Raw genomic sequence first — 19,969 nt, 5'->3', positions numbered from 1 at the left:
GACACAACAGCAAAAGAATTTGCAAGACATGCGGTTGGATCTTACTTAAACTTGGCCTTGCTTTCAGCAGGTGTTTGGGCAACCTGACTTTCTTTTCACCACAGCAAGCTCCAAATATCTTTCTCTCACACACAGTGAGAAGTCAGACAAATGACTTGTTTTACACCAAGACCTTCACACCATTATACCAACTCAGTCGAACAATTGAAGACCCAAGTCTGATTAACATCAAGAATGCTTAAATCATTTTTTCAGTGCTTGTCCCTAATAGGGACCAAACTTCATCTACTTGTATCTTTACAAACAAAGCTTGCCTGAAAGAGGATATTTCAGCCATAAAAAAAAAAACCAAACAAAAAACCCCACATAATCTTACCATTATCATCAACTACTCTAGTTTGTTCTTTGAAGCAATCAACAGGTAAGCCTATAACTTCTACTTCAACAAATGGATCTATGATCTGGAAAACAGAAAGTAACAAAAATTGAAGAGAAAGAGTGACAAAGATGAAATTCAAGCACATATCTTTGACAATGTGGGCATTGTAAGTTATTGTCTTAATAATTATTGGTCCTGAGTCTTTCTGTAACAGATTATTATGCTGATGAGAGACCTCTGACTAAATCATCTAAAAGCATAATCTAGAATAATCATGTTGTATGCATTTTTGATCATTTCTCTGTTCTATTTCTCTAAAATGAACTTTAAACACTAGTCTTCATATGACTGCTTTCTAATTTAGTGGATATTTGAGTAAAAGCTTTAAAATATATTCAAAATGGACATGTACAATAAATTTGTTCTAAAGCACCAACACTAAAACAATCCCAACAAGAATCATCTGTCAAAAGTCTCAGTGTCTATAAAATCATCATGGCACAATGGACAAGGTGATGGTGAAAACAAATGGGAGATACGAGTTCTACGTCTGGCTGATTGGCAAACATCTCCTATTACCACTTTCCATTTCTGGAAGAAAGTCTGCTTAGAATGTAAGTTTGAAAAACTACAGCACATCTTGTAGAAGGCTGCTGGAATTACCTAAGACTAGGAAGCCATTGACTCTGTTGAGACTTCTTTTAATTAAATGTGAACCTTAACAGAAAAACAAGTTCCCTGAAGGCAACAGTGGGAAGGACATTCTGGGGATCATACAGGAGGACCACCTCTAGGACATCCCTAGAGTCTTTACATTCTACTAGGTAGCCACAGAGACATTCCTGTGATTAGCCTGAACCTCTACAGTTTTTAATTAGCGTGTAAGTATCTCTTGCATTCTCTGAAAGGATGATAAGTTTTGACAGAGTTGAGTCTCAAGGTGACACCTCAATTCCTTTTCACAAGGAGTGAGAAAAGGCAAGTAGCTTTAAAAGATTAATCTGTGTTCCAGATAAAAACCTATGCTGGACCCATTCAATTATGAAACAATAATCACCAATCATCCCATACCTCTCCTCTGTCTCCCAACATGGAATCACGTGGTTTTGGGAGTTGCTGACCACTGATAATTCTTAGAACCAGCTGTTTCTTCAATTGACCAGGCAGTGGGTCTTCAGAATTTGGATTAAAGACACCTGTAAGAATGAGAAGTCACATAATGTGAAAGCAGTGCAATTTTGGGGATGACTTTAGTCACAGTTACCTTCTGGGTTACTTGCTTCTAGCATCAGAAATGCACTGTTAAACAAAGTACAATAAGGATCCACGCCCCCTCTTCTCATGCAATAAGTGATCCACTTATTTTGCTCAGTTTTCTTACCTTGACACATGCAGTTTGGTTTGAGGACATAGCCACAATTCCCATTGGCACTAAATTTGGCCCGGTTCAGTTGCAGCATTCTTCCCTCTGACTGGTAGTTTAGTGCAACTATTTGAAAAAAACAACAAGGTGATATTACTTACTGAGTAATTTAACAACATTCTTGTTTGTAGAACCAAATTAAAGGCAGGACACCTAAATACATTTTCACATTTGACTTCTTGGATGCAAAAACGCAAATGTTTTATGAGAAAGAATTCTCATGTATAACATACATCAGGGCTTCAGGGAGAGAAGCTCTCCAAAAGAGTCTGAACTCTGAAGTCCTCTTCCTTTTGAGATGTTCTGCCCAAACTACAACATTCATTTATTTCAATTTATCAGACAACTACTTCCCTGTAAGACACATGTTTGAGGTAATTTATCTAGGTACCGACATAGACAGTAACTAGGAGGACTCAATTGTCAGTAAAGCTGAATGAGCAGAGAACCCATAGTATTTTAAGGAGTGATTCTGGAGCTCCTATTAAAACATCCCTCCCAAAATAAAACAAAAGTAAACAAGTTTTCTTCCTGCTCACCGAGTTGGCAGCCAGCATTCCAGAATGGCTGGGGATTGTAGTTGCTAGAGTCCACACGATAAGAAGATGGGTAGATGCGAGACAATTGATGCTGGTTGAAACGTAGATATTGTGCTGGCTTTTGCTGCAGTATCTGGTGGGCTTTAGTTTCACTGAAAGATGAAACCTGCCAGCTGGAAGAGACTACAAAGAAGACAGGAGGAGATTAGAGGTAATCTCCTTATTTATTTATTTATTGTCTAGATAAATCATTCAAAACTACATAGCACTAGTTCCTTGTAACTATCAAGCATCATTTTAATACACCCCACTCAGAGGGAATTATGCTTTTCTTATATTACAGCAAAATCATTGCGCTTATTGAAGGAGTTATGGTTGGGAAAATGAAGCTGAATATAATGAATGACCTGAATCTTCATTAAGAAGTTTAAAAAAAAAAAACCTCTACGATTTTTAAAATTTGCTCAAGGAAAGTATATTTCCTGGCAAGCAATTCTCTGTTTCTGACACTTTTAACTAAAACTTGATTCCTGTCAAAATAACACGCAGAAAACTTAGAGAGAGGATGGAAATATTCTACAAATTTAATGCTGATATCTCTTCAGATTTGACTTAAAAATCTAAACTTTAAGCTTGAAATGCTCTTCAGACCTTTCTGCCCAAGAGCATAGCTAAGTCCTCTGTTATTTCCCAGGATGTAAGTGTTGTGTAGCAGCTTTTATACAAGCCAGCAAAGACTACATGTGTACTACCTACTACCTGTAGTAACTTCTTCCCCTTTGTGGAAGCTGTCACACAACTGTATAGACTCATTTTGTGGATACTGAATGGCAAGCGGGCAGCTACTTCAAAATAGTATAGCTTCATTGTGTGTAGCTCTTTGGTTAAAATCTTTTCAGAGTGAGAAACAAACAGAAATCTAGATTTTAATACAAAGATATGTAAGAACATAAGCCTTTCAATTTCTTTGTATATCAATTATTTTCAGCAGACTTTTAGCTCAACCTACTTTCAGTTTCAACATCATGGATGCCAACAGACTTTGTGTATTTCACCAGGTCAGAGAGTGCCCTGGACAGCTTCATTGTTTTCTTCTGACGGTTTATCCTAGAAAGATATAAAAAAATTATTTTCCCATTAATTAAGGGGTAAGTTTTATCTTTCATATTTAAAATTAAATCAGGATAAAGAAATATAAGAAGGTTTTCTTCCACCAAGAAGGTACTTAATAGTTTTATACCACATGGAGCTTCATTGTCAAAGCACAGAAGTTGTAGAACCAATGGCATGAAGGTACGCAGGACAAGTCAGTCCTGTTCTTACATGTTAATGGCAGACATAAATATTCACCTTACTAAGATCTGGTGGGGATGACTCTAATTTGCGTTGACCAAAGGGTACAGTAGGTACTCACATACATATTTACTTCTCAAGTCAAGTGCTAACAAAAAGCTTTTTAAATCCCAAAGAAATAGTAAGAAAGCAATGCTCTGATCCTCCTCACTCACTTCAGGTTTTCACTAACAGCCTATCTACCAACCTCCCAAAGAAAGCTCTGAAGTATCCTAGAGAACTGTTTGATCTGATTTCTTTTTTTTTTGAAGCCTGAAGCTTAAGCAACCATTCTGCAAAGGATCTCTGATGTCAGGATTTTTGAAGAGGCAATTTCAAAAGAAAAATCAAAATCATCACCTGGATGTTGATGCAACTTCATTTGGCAAATTATAAAACAATTTAAATAATCGGCTGGAGACCTGATACACTGCAAATCCACCTTAATGGATTCGCTGGGTCACCAGTCAAATGGCCTGTATGTCAGCTGGATGAGATGGAAAGAGTTCAAAATACATACAAGGTCCACTATACCTTGCTAATTAGTCTGAACGGCACCAAGAGGTCATTCTCATGACGTTGTGCGAGACATTGGATCCACCCTTACACCAGATTCCTGTCATGTGCCTGCAGCCTTCAACAAATTGGCTTCTACACCTGAAGCATATCTATTTATCCGGTACATTTCTGTAGGTGTCTTTTTTAGAAACAAAATTGCCAAACCACTTGATAACAAACCTGCTGTAATGTACAGAGCTCCTGGCTAAATTTCCTTGAGAATCCAAATCATCTTCACCCTCTTCCAGGCTTGTTGCCTTTTTCAATTTGCTTCCTTTTTTCTGTGCCACAGGGAAATAAAACCATAATATCGTAACAGTCTGATCAACGTTACAGCAGCTTTATACAATTCTGCTTTGTTATGCAAATGAGTACATTACTTACAGAAAATGGGAAACACTCAGTATTGCAGAACCATATGCATGCACATGGGAAAGACTCAGCCCAAGGTCAGAGCCTTTTTATAAAGGAATCACAAATCCTCAGATAAAAGGTGCAAATGAATTTTTATGTTTTTCAGATTAGATCTTGGATACTTTTAGATCTTGATGTAAATTGAAACTCTCTGTTATGCACAATTATAACCAGTTATCCAGCCCACCTCTTCAGTGAACAGTCTGATAGCAAGCCTCTGCCAGACAATGCAATTATGATATACCTCTCCACCACTGTGTGCAAAGAAAAAAGCTATCCAAGAGTACTCAGTGTAGACCTAATATACTAAGTGGCTCACCTTGCGTTTTGAAAAACTGCCCATCAATGACCGGCTGTGCCTTTTATTGGTACTGAAGTCTTCCCCGGATTCCACATCATCCTCAAGTTTATTCTAAAGCAAGCAAACAGAAAGAATAACGTAGCAGACCAAATAGAGTGCTACAGACAGCACATTTGAACATTATCAGAAATAGTTTGGGAAGTAATCCTCCCTAAAGTGTCAACATAACTGAACCAGACCAATGCAGCCTTTTTTTTTTTTTTTTTTTTTTTTTTTTAAACACAAGCTGAGTACCAGACCTTGTATTCTGGCAATAATTGCTATCATTGTGCATGGGAATTTTCAGTGCAGACAGAAATCACACAAATACCTAACCCCAATTTTATTTTCATCCAGGCAAAGTTTGAATGCCCACCTCATGCATTCATTGACACCAGGCTGGTTTGTACCTTAATATTTGAAAAGTGTAGTTTAACAGGACTTATTTCTGCCAGTTCCACAGTTTTGCTAGGACACTTCATGGTAAGAAAGAAACAAAATTCTCGTAATCCCTAAAAATGTATATACTTCCTTTGTGCCACTGGTTTTTAACATGACCTCACAGTTTCATAGTTTCCTAGAGTAATAAAATACAGACTATTCTGGTTAACACCTATGCAAAAAGGATTCTTGAAGTCTTGGCCTTGTAGTGAATCTTACAAGAACAACTGCCTGATACATTATGTAAATCATTAGGCTTAAAAGTATACACAAAACTCATGACACAGAAACTTGTGGGAAGCTGATTTTTCATTCTAATCTAGTTTTAATCCCTAGTTAGTACACCCGATTATTGGCAGATCTCCAATGTTTTTCATTTGCATGCAACAATCTTCTAAAGCTTTTTGTGGCTTATTAAAAATTCTAAAATGACAACGCCTCAAGTTCTAGTCTAAGGGCTGAGTACATTGTTATAAATAAGCATTAGTATAAAATTAAAAAACAAATGTAAATGCATAGAACACAGAGAACTGAGGAAAAAAAGCCCAACTTTCATACACACTTTTTATAATGGAAAATAAATTTTTTTCTGTTGAAAAATCATTTCATGTGTATATTTCATGCTCCAGTTGCTGTGTGAGCGAGAAAAAAAGCTTTGCATATCTGACAGTGATGTTCACCTGGCATCATCATTAACTGAATGAATTCAGCTATGAATCTGAAGTAACATATGATTTATTCAGTAACCTAATAAAACACAACAAATGGAAATTCTAAACACTTCTTTCTCTGAAGTCACTGGAGAAAGTCATTGGACTTTTTAGAAAGAGGTGGTTAGCATTTCAGTTTACATTTTGAAGGACTGCCATATTTCATTATTCATCTGCAATAACCAATTATCCCTCTGCATCAAGTGTGAATCATAAAACCAGCTAAAATTAAAATGTCATAATCAGCAAATTAAATAGAAGCTTCTACTAAATAGACATAAATGAGAAAATTTTCTTCCTTATAATACAGCTTTTATATAAATAACATGAGGTATTAATAAGATGTCATGACAAAATATTACAGAAAATATTACAAAAAATATTACAGAAGGAGGGAATGTGTTTTCTTATACATTGAAATAGCAAAATATGTGGTGGTCAAGGCAGTCATCCAAGAACAGAAAACATAGCTTCAAAATCCCCGTTCTACCTAAGTCTGACTGAACCTGCATCTCCCACATCCCAGGTGAACGTTTTGGCTACCTGGTTGTTCTTGAGTTGTATTATCCAAGTTAACCCAGACAGGGTTAACAGCGACAGAAGACAGCGACTTAATGGCAAATAGACTCTGCAAAATTCATCATGTGACTCACGCTCTCTTGTTTTAAGGGAAGTGCTGAGTATTCTTTAGTTTCATTAGTACTATGAGCTATCTCTACCGGGGAGTCGCAAAATAGACTTAAAAGCCCAACTTTAGACATCCACCTTTGAAAGAACACGCATTACTGTTATGAAATAATAGTATAAAGACAAACAAACTAACAACTGGGTCTAGGGATAAGTGAAGTACAATAAAACATGTTCACCTTCTTACTATCTGATTTTAGACCAGCCTTTCCTGATGATGGTAGAGTGGTAACTGTAAAATTGTTTGGATCTTCACAGTCACGGATTTTGGATTCTTTTATCAGTGAGTCAAGTTTTTTCTTTGCTATATTCTCCACTCTTTTCCTATTAGTAGATGCCTACAAACAAAACGGAATCATTAAACTAGGCAGTGATGAAAAAGTCTTAGAAATTCCAGCCAGGAGTAATGCAAACTAAAACGTTATGTGCAAAAAAAAATAAAATTTGCATAATGTGAAGCAATTACCTGCAGCTCAGTATCAGACTTAATGTAAGGTATGGAAGCATATAAGGACCTGAAGTAGGTGTTATATCTAAAGTATAAATAGATTTGTCTGAAGTGATGAAAGAGTAAAACTAATTAAAACTGTTCTAATCAAGCCAAGACTGACCATTCATAGAGCTATTCAGATGTAACATCTGTACAAGCCAAGGATATGCTAACACAGAAACAGTTATTACTGAGATGTCTGTCCATACTAAACTGGATTAACATACGCTATGTTCTGCAGTATATAGTGAAAAATCTGATCTATTCCATTATGCTGACCAATGAGCTACTTTTCACGGAAATTTAATAGTAATGGATACGTGTGGAAACTCTGAGTATACAGCATTTCTCTCACACATTGGGGTTGACGGACAGCATTCGTATGCGATGTCAGGGCTGACTCTGCAGCTACAACAGATGCAAGATCTACTGGATGGAACAGGAGAAGCGTTAGAATCTTGATTTCAGCAGTTCAAGGGCAAAATGTAAGAGAACTGCTGTTCCCTCCTTCTGTGCACATCAGAGCCCATGTGAGGAAGGGAGGGAAACAAAAATAGAAATCTAGAGTTTTCTTTTTCATCCATGAGGCATAAATTCACAATCCCTGGTCTTTTAAGAGGTGACAGATTGTGTTTTCTCAGTAGGCCTTAAGAATTCCCAGTTAAATTTGTCATGAAACAAGCTATGATTTTATGAGCTCTTCAAAATTTGGCTTGGAAAGCAAACCAGATGTAGCAAATCTCAGATTTAAAGCATCAGTAAACCTCATAGCAAACCAAACTGTTAGTAACAAAGACAATGAGGTCAGCAAAGCAACACCTACTGAGCCTTTAGTGAGAATAATACACCCAGCCATAACATGTTACTACCTACTTTTATTATGAAAAATGACACTTTTCTTACTGGCATTAATTTCTCCATCCATTTAATGGAAGAAAAATAAACATTATTTGACATCTCTTTATAAATAGCATATGCGTGGGCTAAGTCGAAAAGAATCATGGCAAAAGTAATTTCTAGCAACGAGAGACCTGCTAACAACTCTGCTTGTTTAAGCATCTGGATTAGGATTGTCTCAAAACAAACCATCTTTAAGTCTAGAAATTATTTGGAAAATTATCAGTTTGCATAGTTCTAGTTTCCCTGTACAGTCAACTACATGGGTAGCCCTTAATTGGGTTGTAAAAGTTTTTGGTTTGGCTTTCAACTCATTTTCTCCCTGTTCAAAATGGTCATTCATGCCTTGATAGCAGGCCTGATCTCATATAGGTGGAAAGGCTGCTGGACTGAACTGCATCACCCCTGGCTGTACAATACCTTCCGCTTTGAAAAGTTGCATCATGTAACAAGAAAGAGTAAAAAGAATATGAAGTATGAAAACATGACAGATCTCAGCTTTAAAATACTGAAAAGTGATATGCTAAAACATAACAATTTAAAAAACCAAACAAATTATTTTTTCCCTTTGGTAGACTCATTCATAAAGAAGTATTTCGTCTAGTTTTAGATGAAGAGGATCACATCCATAACATAAAATGAGGAAATAGCCTGAGGGAGAGAGGACTGAAAATGCAATCTCTCTCCAAGGCAATCTAGTTTATGCTATTAAATGGTTTTGCTGTATATTTTATATTGTTTCTGTAAGATGCAGTGTGACTTGCCAGAAGATTAAAGTGACAAAAAAAAATTAACTTTTAAAAAGGATGAAGAAATAAGGGATTTTCAGATTGAAGCAAGCGGAGATTAAAATATTCTCCCTTTCTAACACCTCCTTACTGTAAGCAAAAAATCAACTAATCCCAGCATTCAGCAAACCAAGGGGATGCTCTGTAACAATGAACAGAATTTGACATAAGTAGTATTTTTTTCTTTTCTTTTTTGGCATTTGAGGGGAAGAACACTATGACGCAATAAAGAATTACGAGATATTATTATTTAAAATATTAAAAGACACGAAATTCCAACCTTGAAATATAACCACTAGAATTGGTGCTGCCTCATATGCACTTTTGTCAAATCTGTCCCCATGAAGGTTTAGAACAAGACTTGTGATGAATCCCAAAGATTAGACCACATCAATATTCCAGAGAACTCACACAAGGTTTCTTCTCACTGGGATGCGAAAACTTAGGATACATTTACACTCAAATGGTCACTTAACTTACATCTCCATTCATTAGTTTACAGTCATCATCAATCTCATCAGCACTGTCCTCATCAGAAACTTCACCTTCTTCTGCATCATCACTGATGTTGGCTGGAAGTTTCTTCCCCTAGCAGATAAAATGATCACTCAGGCACATTAGCATGCAGCTCTGGCTATCACACATTCAAAAAAGAATAATAATAAAAATTATTCAAAGCATGCGACCTGGTTCTTATTGATTGAGAAGACATTTGTTCAGAACCTTAAGTACCAGGTTCTTCAAGATTGCTTTGGGTAAAATGATTTAAGTCAGCATATAAGCGATAACCAGGCAGAAATCATAACCATCACAAATAGAGGGATGGAACAAACAAAGCAGGATTTTACCTTAACTAGTATCTTTCCTTTAAGACTTGCTGGTGAAGGGAGCTTGGTAGAATCATCATTGCACACAGAAGACAGATCCAGTTTGTCTCCCAGAATTTCAATAAGATACTGAGCCATCTTCTTCTGCTGAATGACACTGCAATGGTTCTCAATTGACAAGATAACAGGGTACCTGGCAGAGACATAAGCAAGTATCATCAACTGCAAATTTAGCTTTTACAGCATTAAGAAGATAAGGGTTATTACTGTCTGAGCCATTCCTATAACAGGCATCACCACCAAAGAAATCCACAGTGGTTAGATAAATTAGTGTGGGCACAGGACTGATACCTTACTACTCACTCCAAGCTGAATGGTCAATTTTTTGACAGCCACAGGATAATAAAACTTCTGCAATCTGATTTGATGCATCTTTTTCCAGAGCATACTTTTCACCTTCCTACACTACCCAGTCCTGACCTCCACTTCCTACCGAAGGGATTCTAGCAAGCCATTCATAAGGAAAACCTAAATAGCCAGCGCCTTCAACTCTCCTCTCTCAATGGTGCTTCAGCCCTTTTGTACTCTCACAGGTAAAAGGAAATCATAGAATCATAGAATAGTTTGGGTTGGAAAGGACCCTTAAAGGTCATCTAGTCCAAACCCTAACAACAAATATAGGTTCCAAGAACTTAAATGATTCCCAAAGGGGCTTTGTTTTTACCTTCGCACTTCCAAAAACCAAGTGATAAACCTGTTGTGTTAGTTCTTCCACGAAAACTTTTCTAGCTAGTGACAGAGCAGTGTCATACAAACAAGACTGCAGACAAAGCCTCTTCTACAAAGACAATAAGTATTATTTCTATATTTAGTTTTATTGTTGTCATTTACTGTTGATTCTCCAGGCTGAGGCCAAGAAATAACAATTCTTGGTTATTTGAAAGGCATGGAGATGAGATTTGTGAAACACTGAGTTCAGTGTGGTTGGTGCCCTATAAAAGCACACTAAAGATGGATTTCTGTTTAGAGACAATGCGTTTTTAGGATGAGCACAAAAGCCACTATATGTGTAGTTTTGCAGGGCCAAATGAGGGATTCATCAATTAAAAGCTAATTACGAATAAAAAGATGTCTATCCTGACATCTGACCCTCATTAGCTCCTCATCAGGAAAAACAAGGCTTTCAGCCAGACAATGCCTGCAGGACAAACCTTTCCGAACTGATGACTACAGTTCAATTCCTAGCTTAGCTGAATTTGCAGCCTACCAACAGCTATGCCTCCAGCCTGCCCTGGGAAAGAAAATACCTGGAAGTCTAAAATATATTCATTCAGTACCAAGCTCTGACTGAGCATCAGATACCTATCAAGAAAAAAACCCAGCACAAATAATAAGTTGTAACATGGACCCAGTTAACCTTTCTGTAAAGCTTTTAAGAATTGCAACAATTTCAGAAGCATTCTGCTAGCCAGCTTTCCCTTGATTTATTTACCATGTCTTCAGGCAAACCCCCAAAATTTCAGGCTCACAATTGTTGGGCCACTGTCTCTTTGTATTCCTTTGCTGCCTGACTCCTATCCCTGGAGCAACCAACCAAGTGTAACCTTGGCATCGCTGGAGTACACATCCAGAGATATGTGGTTAAACTGTCAGCTATTTGGTAAAAACATTCAGTGTCAAAACATGTTGATCCTCTTGTCTTCTACGAATGGGATAAAGACAGCCCCACGACTACACACAAATGCCCCTACTCAGTCAGTTTTGCCTTGCTGTTTCTTTCTGAAGGCTTTATCCCCACAGAAAACAACTCAGAATTCTGTCTGGCATATGTAGGAACAGGTCAGATTTTCACTGACTGCCTTTACCAGGATGCCCGGGAACACTCCAGTTTATAGCCCTGAGACTCAAAAGTTGGCAGACTGTATACATACTCATTCTTGATAAAGGCATATTTGTTGATAGTTTCAATCACATCTTTGAAGAGAATTTTGGAAGTCAAAGTGTATCCGTGGTGGACAATTGGTTCACCGTCCGGCCCATCCCAGCAGTCAACTGTAGAATAGAAACAATGACACCCATCAGACTAGTAACTTCTGTGGAAGACTATGAGACCCTGCAATTCCCTGCAGTAACCCAGCCAGACATGTACTCAACAAAGCAGAGTATAGCTTCGTTCCCACCCTCCATCTGTATCTCCCTCCTCGCTGCACTGGATGTCCTTCCTCTGAAGAAACTTCCTGGCCTTGACATTCTACTGTGTATAGATGACTGGTCCCATTGTTTGAGAAAGCCCCAGTCAAGAGAGATCTCCTTTAACAAGTGCCGAGGAGTATTACGATAGGAAGCGAGATGACACAGCATCGCATTACTTTCATTATACTACTGCTGACACTGAAAAGGAAAGCAGAGAATCTTCGCCAAGCTTCTCACACCACACGCAAAGCTTACCTAGGCATCTCTAGCCCTCCTTGGATTTTGCCTAACTTTATACTTGTTTACAATTATATTTCCATGAAATGTTACTCCTCTGAAGCACCCACTGGGATGTCCACAATCTGACCTGAGCAAACCATAATACTGGCCTGCTGAAAAACTGACTTTGATGGTCAGGATATTATTAAAGATGACTACAAAACAGGTACTGTCTCAGAAAGGCACTACAAACATCAGAAGGGATTTCACATAAAGGCTTCCTGGTCTCTGCAGAGAGACTGTCAGCATTTCACGTAATAGAACCCTACTTCCCTTATCAGGAGCTCTGCCGTATTTGCCAGCTTGGTTGCTTTACACTTGGCTAGAAAGTATAGATACCAATGCATTCTACTGAATGTTAGTATTTTCTCTACAAAAATATTTTTACAATTTTATTTTTCCTCAGTACCAATGATACTGCTCTTCAAATGTCTGCCTTATTTCCATGCTCAAGAAATTTATCCATTATATGACAACATTATTTTGCTGTTCTTTATGAGGAGAAGACACTACTCTACGAGCCTTTTCCTTCTACCCAATTACCATGCCTTCTGCAGGAGTCATGAGTCTTCCTTTATAGAGGAGAAACAAAACTATGGAGCTTACTGACAATTCCTTTTTGATCTTTACCTTCTACGCAACGACAGCCAGATTGTAGCACCCATGCATACATGTCCACCCTGGACTGGGACATCAGTTGATCTCCCATGAGGTAGGTATTATGTGAAGAGGTAATGAAATAGTGACTCAAAGGATAACTCATGTCCTGATTCACTTGGTAGTGTTCCGGGTTGAATATGTCCCCTGATGGACTCCGCATGTAATTGGTGAAACCTGTAAACAAACAATACTATAAATAATACACTTTTATCCTTTTTGTTGCTGTAGCCAGCCTAAAAATGCATCCCTACATTCACCAACGCATTCATCAACATGTAAGTAAGACAAATAAATAACACCACCACATCCCAACTGTCACAATGACCAATTCTGATTATTGCTTTCAATAAATTTCTAGTTGCTTTGTACATTTTCTTGCTCTGCCTTTCCTGAAAAAAATATGCCTATTTAATCCAAAGCTGACATTTTAGGCTTATAATTTTTGTCAAAAGACTCTACTGGGACATTAAGTTGCATGGCATATAAAAACCTCCAGAGATCTGTGGTCATATCCTGGCATTTTCATCACCAGTATACTTTTGTGCACATATACACAGACACTTTCACAAGACAAACATTAAGAACTGTAACTTCCATTTCAAGCCTCCTCAAAACTCTTTTCATTCACCACCAATGAAAGACTAAGATCTCCACTGACATCCTGGCTTTAACAGCTGCTGACAGCGATGATGTCTTTATTCAAAAGGTCTCCGCTTCAAGACTTCTAATTCCCCTGACATTTCACTCGTTATTCCATAAATAAAACAGTGCCAATATAAAAATCCTGCCAAACTTCTAAAGGTCTTAACGCACTTTCTCTGACTGCGACAGACTGGTCCTTTGTTTCACCACAGCTACGCAAGGCGAAATATCTCCAGTCCTCAAAATCAGTCTCAAATAGTGGTCTACAGAACACAGAGAAATGGAGTTTGAATAGAATTTAAGATGAAATGTCACCTTTATGATAGTTCTTATAGGCTTTACATTTTATGTTGATGAAAGTTTTATTAACGGAAAGGAGCTGATAAATACAAATAGCAGCCAAAACTTTTTTTAACAATACACTAGGAAACAGTGCTAGGGAACCTCAGCCTAACCTAACATTTGAGTCTCCTGAGGCACATATCATGATCAACTAGCAAACCAGTAATACAGCGAGAGTAAAAACAACAGACTAACCAAGTCAGAGCAGATACCATGAAAAATTGATAGGGCACAGTGTATGTCAGCAAACATACAGCTAATGGCTCTAGGCAAATTAATCATTTCTTCTTACTACAAACCAATCAGCTGCTACAAGGTTAATTCCACACACCACTGTTAGGGCAGCCTATGAAACAACAGTATTGTTTATTTTAAGCACTTGTTAAAATATAACATCAAAATTGTAATAATGAGTTCACCCTAACTGGATCTATCAGCCCTAGGATGAAGAAATATGAATGAAGTGTGTACCACAGACCTCCAGTATCTACACATGCAGGAAAAGCGTACCAACACAGTGTTCTATTTTGATCAACAGAGGAAGGTAAGAGGTTTTTTGCAAGGTTATATTAAATGAGCTCATTGTTACAGGCCAGTCCAAGATGCTTCATGATAAAAGCTATCACAGCTGAGGACACAAGGCAATACAGACACATGAATGGATATGAATGGGCAAAGAACACTGTACTATTATTTTACTACTACTGAAGTGCCTCTAAGTGTGGGCAGGATGCTCTTGTCTGGGCTGTAGGAATTTGAGGAATTAACATATAGCTTCAGTTTCCATAGCTGTTGTATTTCAGTCTCCCTAGGCAACACTAGACTTGTTTTCTGGAAGACAAGAGGGATCTGAAGTCTCCACTACACACAAAGACAAGAAAAGAACAACTTCTCTCGGTGTGCACGTGTGCGCACATGTGCATACATGTATATGCATGCAGGTATATATCTATGTTTTTTAAGCAGTTCTTTTTTCTTTGTCAGTACCCAGTCCAGCAGTGTGCCCCTTGTCAGCTCCTCAGTCACCTCTGTTCTGATGTTATCATCAACGCACTCCAGAAATCTCCTGCATTAGCTAAGCTCTAGATTAGATATGTTCTGTTCTGTTGCACTTCCAGCAAGTTTCCCATAAGGAGCAGAGCCTGCTAACGTGAAGCTTTTTCCAGTTGTATCAAAATGACCTCATCTTCTTCCTCCTCCTGACCAAGAGATCTGTAGCAGACACCCAGCAGAATGACACAAGTGCTGAACTGCTCTCTAATCCTAACCCATAAATTATCAATTGCTTTCTCATCCATTCTTAGGCAGGGCAATTTTATAGATCAGGCTAGTTTTTTTCAAGTTTTTCTTTCCAGTATGAAAAACTACAATTGCTTGGAAAGCCTAGTCTTACTTTTCTAGCTATGAGGAAGGTGAGATAATGAACTTCATTATTCATTATTTATGTGACTGCCACTGACTGTAAAGCACCAGAAAATAAAAATATTACTATGTCAACTGCTACACTCACTTGGCATTAGTATGAACTTTAAAATAAATTGAAAATTTTGTCTGAGAGTAGAACAGATCTGAATCCATACTAAGCAACCGTCATTTCCCGAAAAAAACCCACCACCTTACACAATAGCCCAGAAACTACCCACTTCATGCAGTAAACCAAACTGAACTTACTTTTTGCCACTTTTCACTATGACAATACACTCACAGAAATGGACAAGACTGACTTTCAAAAGGTCCCAGAACTTGTGCACAGAATCTAATTCCTGAGGAATGTACTGTGTCCTCGGAATCAGTAAGATCTGGCAGAATATTTACTATTTAGGGTAAAGGATTTAGAATCAGTCCTCAAAATAACAGCTACCATCATGATAACCAGCATTGTTATATTCAGAGTGAAGGCTTTAGCACCAGAGGTCATGAAAGCACACTACTAGATAAATTTCATCTCGCATGCCACTTCACTTATTTACTCTGGATCAGATCACTCCTCTTATTAAAACTTGAAGGATTTCCAAAAATACCTGCAGGAATGATGTAACTAAATTCTACTGTATTTTCCAAAAGCACAAACAAAGACACATCCAGCCCCAGCTGACCTTCAGTGACTGCTGCTTCATCATGATACATACCTTTAAAAATCTTCAAAAGAGTACCAATTTCCCTTTAGGTTCCTCAGCAAATAATAGATATTAAAAAAACCCAAACTACTGAAAAGCATACATACAACATACACACAACCTGACAAAATTCTATGACTATTGTGCAAATGAATGCAATATTCTCATAAGCATTTAAACAGTTGCCTCTTTCCTACAAAAGCTGCACTAGCCAGCTTACCATCAATCCCCAGAGCTCCCTCCTTCTTGTTCTCCAGGCATGGTTCAAACTTACTGATGATTTCCAGGCAGTGTTCTTTAGTCACATTCGTCATCTGTAAAAGGAGCAAAAATGAAGTGTTAACTAGTAGTCACAGCTTCTCGTAGCTCTTCTCTGTATATAGTTTAACAACTGGGCAGATCATCCATAGTGGTACTAAGGATTCCCAGTTACCCAGTGAGATTCTTGCTCCTGTCAATCAGTGTCAGGTCAAATAAGAACTAGGCTGCTTTGTGAAAAGTTTCTGTCCTATTGGCAGCTGCCTGATGACAGCCAATAAAGGCAGAGTTCTGCTTTGTAGGTCAGATCTGGTTAGAGTGTTATTAGGCACACAGAGCATCCAAACAGAACGAGCTTTGTCACAAACCAATGGGATTTCTTCTCTTGTAGGATTAAAGGATTAGTTTGCATTATCAAAGGGTTTTGACTTTAAAATAAAACAAGAAAATGGCTCGTCTTTATGCAGTAGACAGAAAAATCAGTTACTAACAGGGTAACAGAATCAGGACATAATGCTCTCAGAAAGCTCCTTGAGGAAATCTGCTAAATTCAAGGTTGCTTTGCATTCTTAACTGAAAAAGGAGAGTACAAAGGGAAATATATGTTTGTAAATGGTTTCATTTATTAAAGAAGGGCCATTTATGATAAGCTGTAGCTTATTTTACCTTGCAGTGTATCCATAATTCAATATTAACACTATTATTTAACATTCCTGCTACTTACTGTTGATTCATACTCAATTATTATCACTGCAATTATTTAGTATTCCTGTCCTGAGTGGTCCAGAAAATCATTTCCATCAGATGGTGTACACGACACACAAAAATACAGCCCTTGTCACCAGAGGGGACTGCCAATAAAGTGACCAAACTGATTACTGTTTTGGCAACATGGAGTCTTTGCTTAGGGGGAAATGAAACCACCAGCATATCTGCTACCAGATCGATGCCTTTTCAGAGAGTAATTTAAAACCTAATAAATAAAAGTAAAAGAGGAGGAAGAAAAAAACCCTAATCCTTTAGTTGCCCAGACGTTATAGGTTTGGTGGGTTCAGAAGATAAAGCTCTGGAACAACTGAAGGTTTTTCTGGTACAGCTTCAAATGCACAGATGAACACTTGTTTTCCCTGCACATATTGTATGAGAAAGGGTAGCACTAGGCAAGGGAGAGAAGCCCCACAGGCATGAGTTGTCCACGTCAGTGATTAGCTGAGCTGATTTGTGTCCTGTGGCCAGTGTTCATTTTCCCCTTGCCATCTGGAGGATCAATTGACCAATGAAATGGAAACATACCCCACTTATCTAAAAAGATAAGTGCCAGCTAGGTGGCTTTTTTATTCATTCATTTCTTAGACAACGTTTGAAACTGATGCAGATTTCTGACTTACAGGATGCAGCTTCAAAAGAGATCATGGGGGAAAAAAAGGCAAAGATGAGTCAATGCATTTGTTCCTGCACTGACTGCAACTTGCTGTCCAATTATTTTTCCTCACTTCAGAATCTTCCACAAGTCTCTAGATGAAAGATCATAGGATCATTCAGGGACCTCAGGAAGTCATCTAGCCCCAAATCCTGCTCAAAGCTGGGTCACATCAGTTAGCTTAGGATGTTACCTAGTCTGGTCCTTAAAACCTCCACAGATGGAGGCTGCACAACCTCTCCAGGCAATCTGTTCCAATGGATCAATGTCCTCATGGTACAGGTATTAGATGCCTTGCCATTTTCTGCTCTGCCAAATTACCATGTACCAGAAAGACCCAAACGTGTTATGACCAAAGGGTGTTTGGGACAGAAGTAAGTGTGTTAGGCATCCAGGTAGCTTGGTTACAAGAATTCCCAATACCATAAAGGTTCAAGTCGGTGACGGAGGAAGCAGATCAGCGGGCACGTACACGGTGCACCATACACACAGAGATAAGAAATCTTTATCTTCTACCATTGGAAAATAAGAATATATCAACACTAGTTTTCTTTTTTCATGAAAACATACATGAACTGTCAGAAAATGGACTTCTGTAACTTCAATGCGCACAAGTGACTGACAGGCAAAATTTCAATGTGACTGAGGTAGGTACCCCCCCTGTTAAATACAGGAACACAAGTGGATAGCAGTTACTGCAACACAGCACATAGTTTGCTGGTATTTTGCTGAATGTGCATAAACAACTATAAACACTGTAAGTACAGCTGCACTTCAATACCCGAATAGCAAAGCTTCTAAAGCTATGAATTAACAACTCTGAAGAGCTGTAAAATGTCTCAGATTCTTGAGCAACATTAAATATCACACTCACCATTATCTACTTCCCACTGCCACCACCACCCCTGCCCCATATTATTATACAGGGCGTATAGACATTACCTGGTTTGTCAAACAAAAATACTTTACCTGTTTCAGATCAGTGAAATGGGAAAATAGTCTTTAAGACCCACTCCAGCAATGGAGTTAAAGCACTAAGAGACAACTTAATACGTACTACTACATATCCTCCAAAAACCTTCCCAGACATGAATAATCCTCTCAACAGCTCTTCAAAAACATAATCTTCTAGTTTATGAACTGAGATAGCGTGACAAAGTAATTCAGTGTCTCATCATGAACTATGCACTAAGTCAAAAGCAGAGCCAGAAACACCATTCTTGCACCAGGGTACTGAATACTGGGAAAAGACAGATACTGGTGGAATTGTCCTAAGAGAACACATGAAAAAGAAAGAAACTGTAAAGAGTATATTTAGGGGCACAATAGAAGAGCCTACAGAAAAAAAGAGGTAGTGAGAACAAGAAGAAGTAGTCATGCAGCCTACAAGATGAAAATAAAGAGGCATCTAACTGTCTATTTTTCACATTCATGACAACAAAATTCTCACCCCTTTAAAAAGGCAACGCATTCCCAACGGCAAACAGAAAGGCATGCAGATTGGATGTCTTTTCCTGGCTTGGGCCTACCTTCTGTTCAGTCTCCAGAAAGCGTCTCAGGTCATCTGTATCTAGGTAGTCCTTGTGGTTGCTGTAGGTGAGCATCAGCAGGTACAAATCACGTCGTGTTGACATCATCTTATAGAAGGCGCAGAACTCATCAAAGCCCAGCGTGCCCTGGTTATCATCCGTATCAGCCTCCTGCATTACACAGCAATAAGGCAATGAGATCCAATTGCCCAGCAATACCCTGAACAAACTTTAAATAAACAAACTCCTGCAGAGGAATAAAGCAACACTGAAATCAAATGCAGGTTGATGTTGCCTGACATGGCAGCTGTATGACCTGCTAGAACAGATTGATTTATCAAGCTGATGCTTGTCATATGAATGCTTTGCACAGCTTTCTCCTTTGAACCTCTTAAATGTATGCACTAGTGTATGAGCCAAGAAACAACTTTTAAGGTCTCTATTGTTCCAGAGGGAACCCTGCTTGAAGGGTTTCTTCTATCTATGGCAATGAAGTAAGACAGCGTACCCTGCAACACAGAAGAGAACGTGCATATGTATGGCAGAATTACCCATTCATTTTTTCTTCAGAAGACCACTAGAACCCAAGTCATCTTGAAATTCATTTTATATCCAAGATTTGGGAGGAAATCTGTTAAATCCATAGCCATTAACGAATAAGATCTGCAAGAATACTAATTTTGCAAGTAAACTAAAAATCATGA

The 19,969-nt window shown here is 38.2% G+C and overlaps 1 protein-coding gene across 1 annotated transcript in view; it reads right to left on the bottom strand.

Moving 5' to 3' along the window:
* The window catches only part of PLCH2 (phospholipase C, eta 2), a 49,020-nt gene that overhangs the window by 14,812 nt on the left and 14,239 nt on the right, over positions 1 to 19,969 (bottom strand). Inside the window, exons 5-18 of the mRNA XM_009889676.1 lie at positions 19,266 to 19,436; positions 16,279 to 16,372; positions 12,928 to 13,131; positions 11,757 to 11,877; positions 9,847 to 10,018; positions 9,479 to 9,586; positions 7,003 to 7,161; positions 4,965 to 5,057; positions 4,412 to 4,512; positions 3,351 to 3,448; positions 2,342 to 2,524; positions 1,761 to 1,868; positions 1,451 to 1,575; positions 377 to 461 (exon numbers count right to left, since the gene is read on the bottom strand). Coding sequence (XP_009887978.1) covers positions 377 to 461; positions 1,451 to 1,575; positions 1,761 to 1,868; positions 2,342 to 2,524; positions 3,351 to 3,448; positions 4,412 to 4,512; positions 4,965 to 5,057; positions 7,003 to 7,161; positions 9,479 to 9,586; positions 9,847 to 10,018; positions 11,757 to 11,877; positions 12,928 to 13,131; positions 16,279 to 16,372; positions 19,266 to 19,436 — 1,822 coding nt within the window. The remainder of the gene's footprint in view (positions 1 to 376; positions 462 to 1,450; positions 1,576 to 1,760; positions 1,869 to 2,341; positions 2,525 to 3,350; positions 3,449 to 4,411; positions 4,513 to 4,964; positions 5,058 to 7,002; positions 7,162 to 9,478; positions 9,587 to 9,846; positions 10,019 to 11,756; positions 11,878 to 12,927; positions 13,132 to 16,278; positions 16,373 to 19,265; positions 19,437 to 19,969) is intronic.

The sequence above is a fragment of the Charadrius vociferus genome, unplaced genomic scaffold, assembly GCF_000708025.1.
Source record: "Charadrius vociferus isolate BGI_N301 unplaced genomic scaffold, ASM70802v2 scaffold477, whole genome shotgun sequence".
NCBI classification, from domain to species: domain Eukaryota; kingdom Metazoa; phylum Chordata; class Aves; order Charadriiformes; family Charadriidae; genus Charadrius; species Charadrius vociferus.
This window is presented reverse-complemented; position numbering and strand designations above follow the sequence as displayed.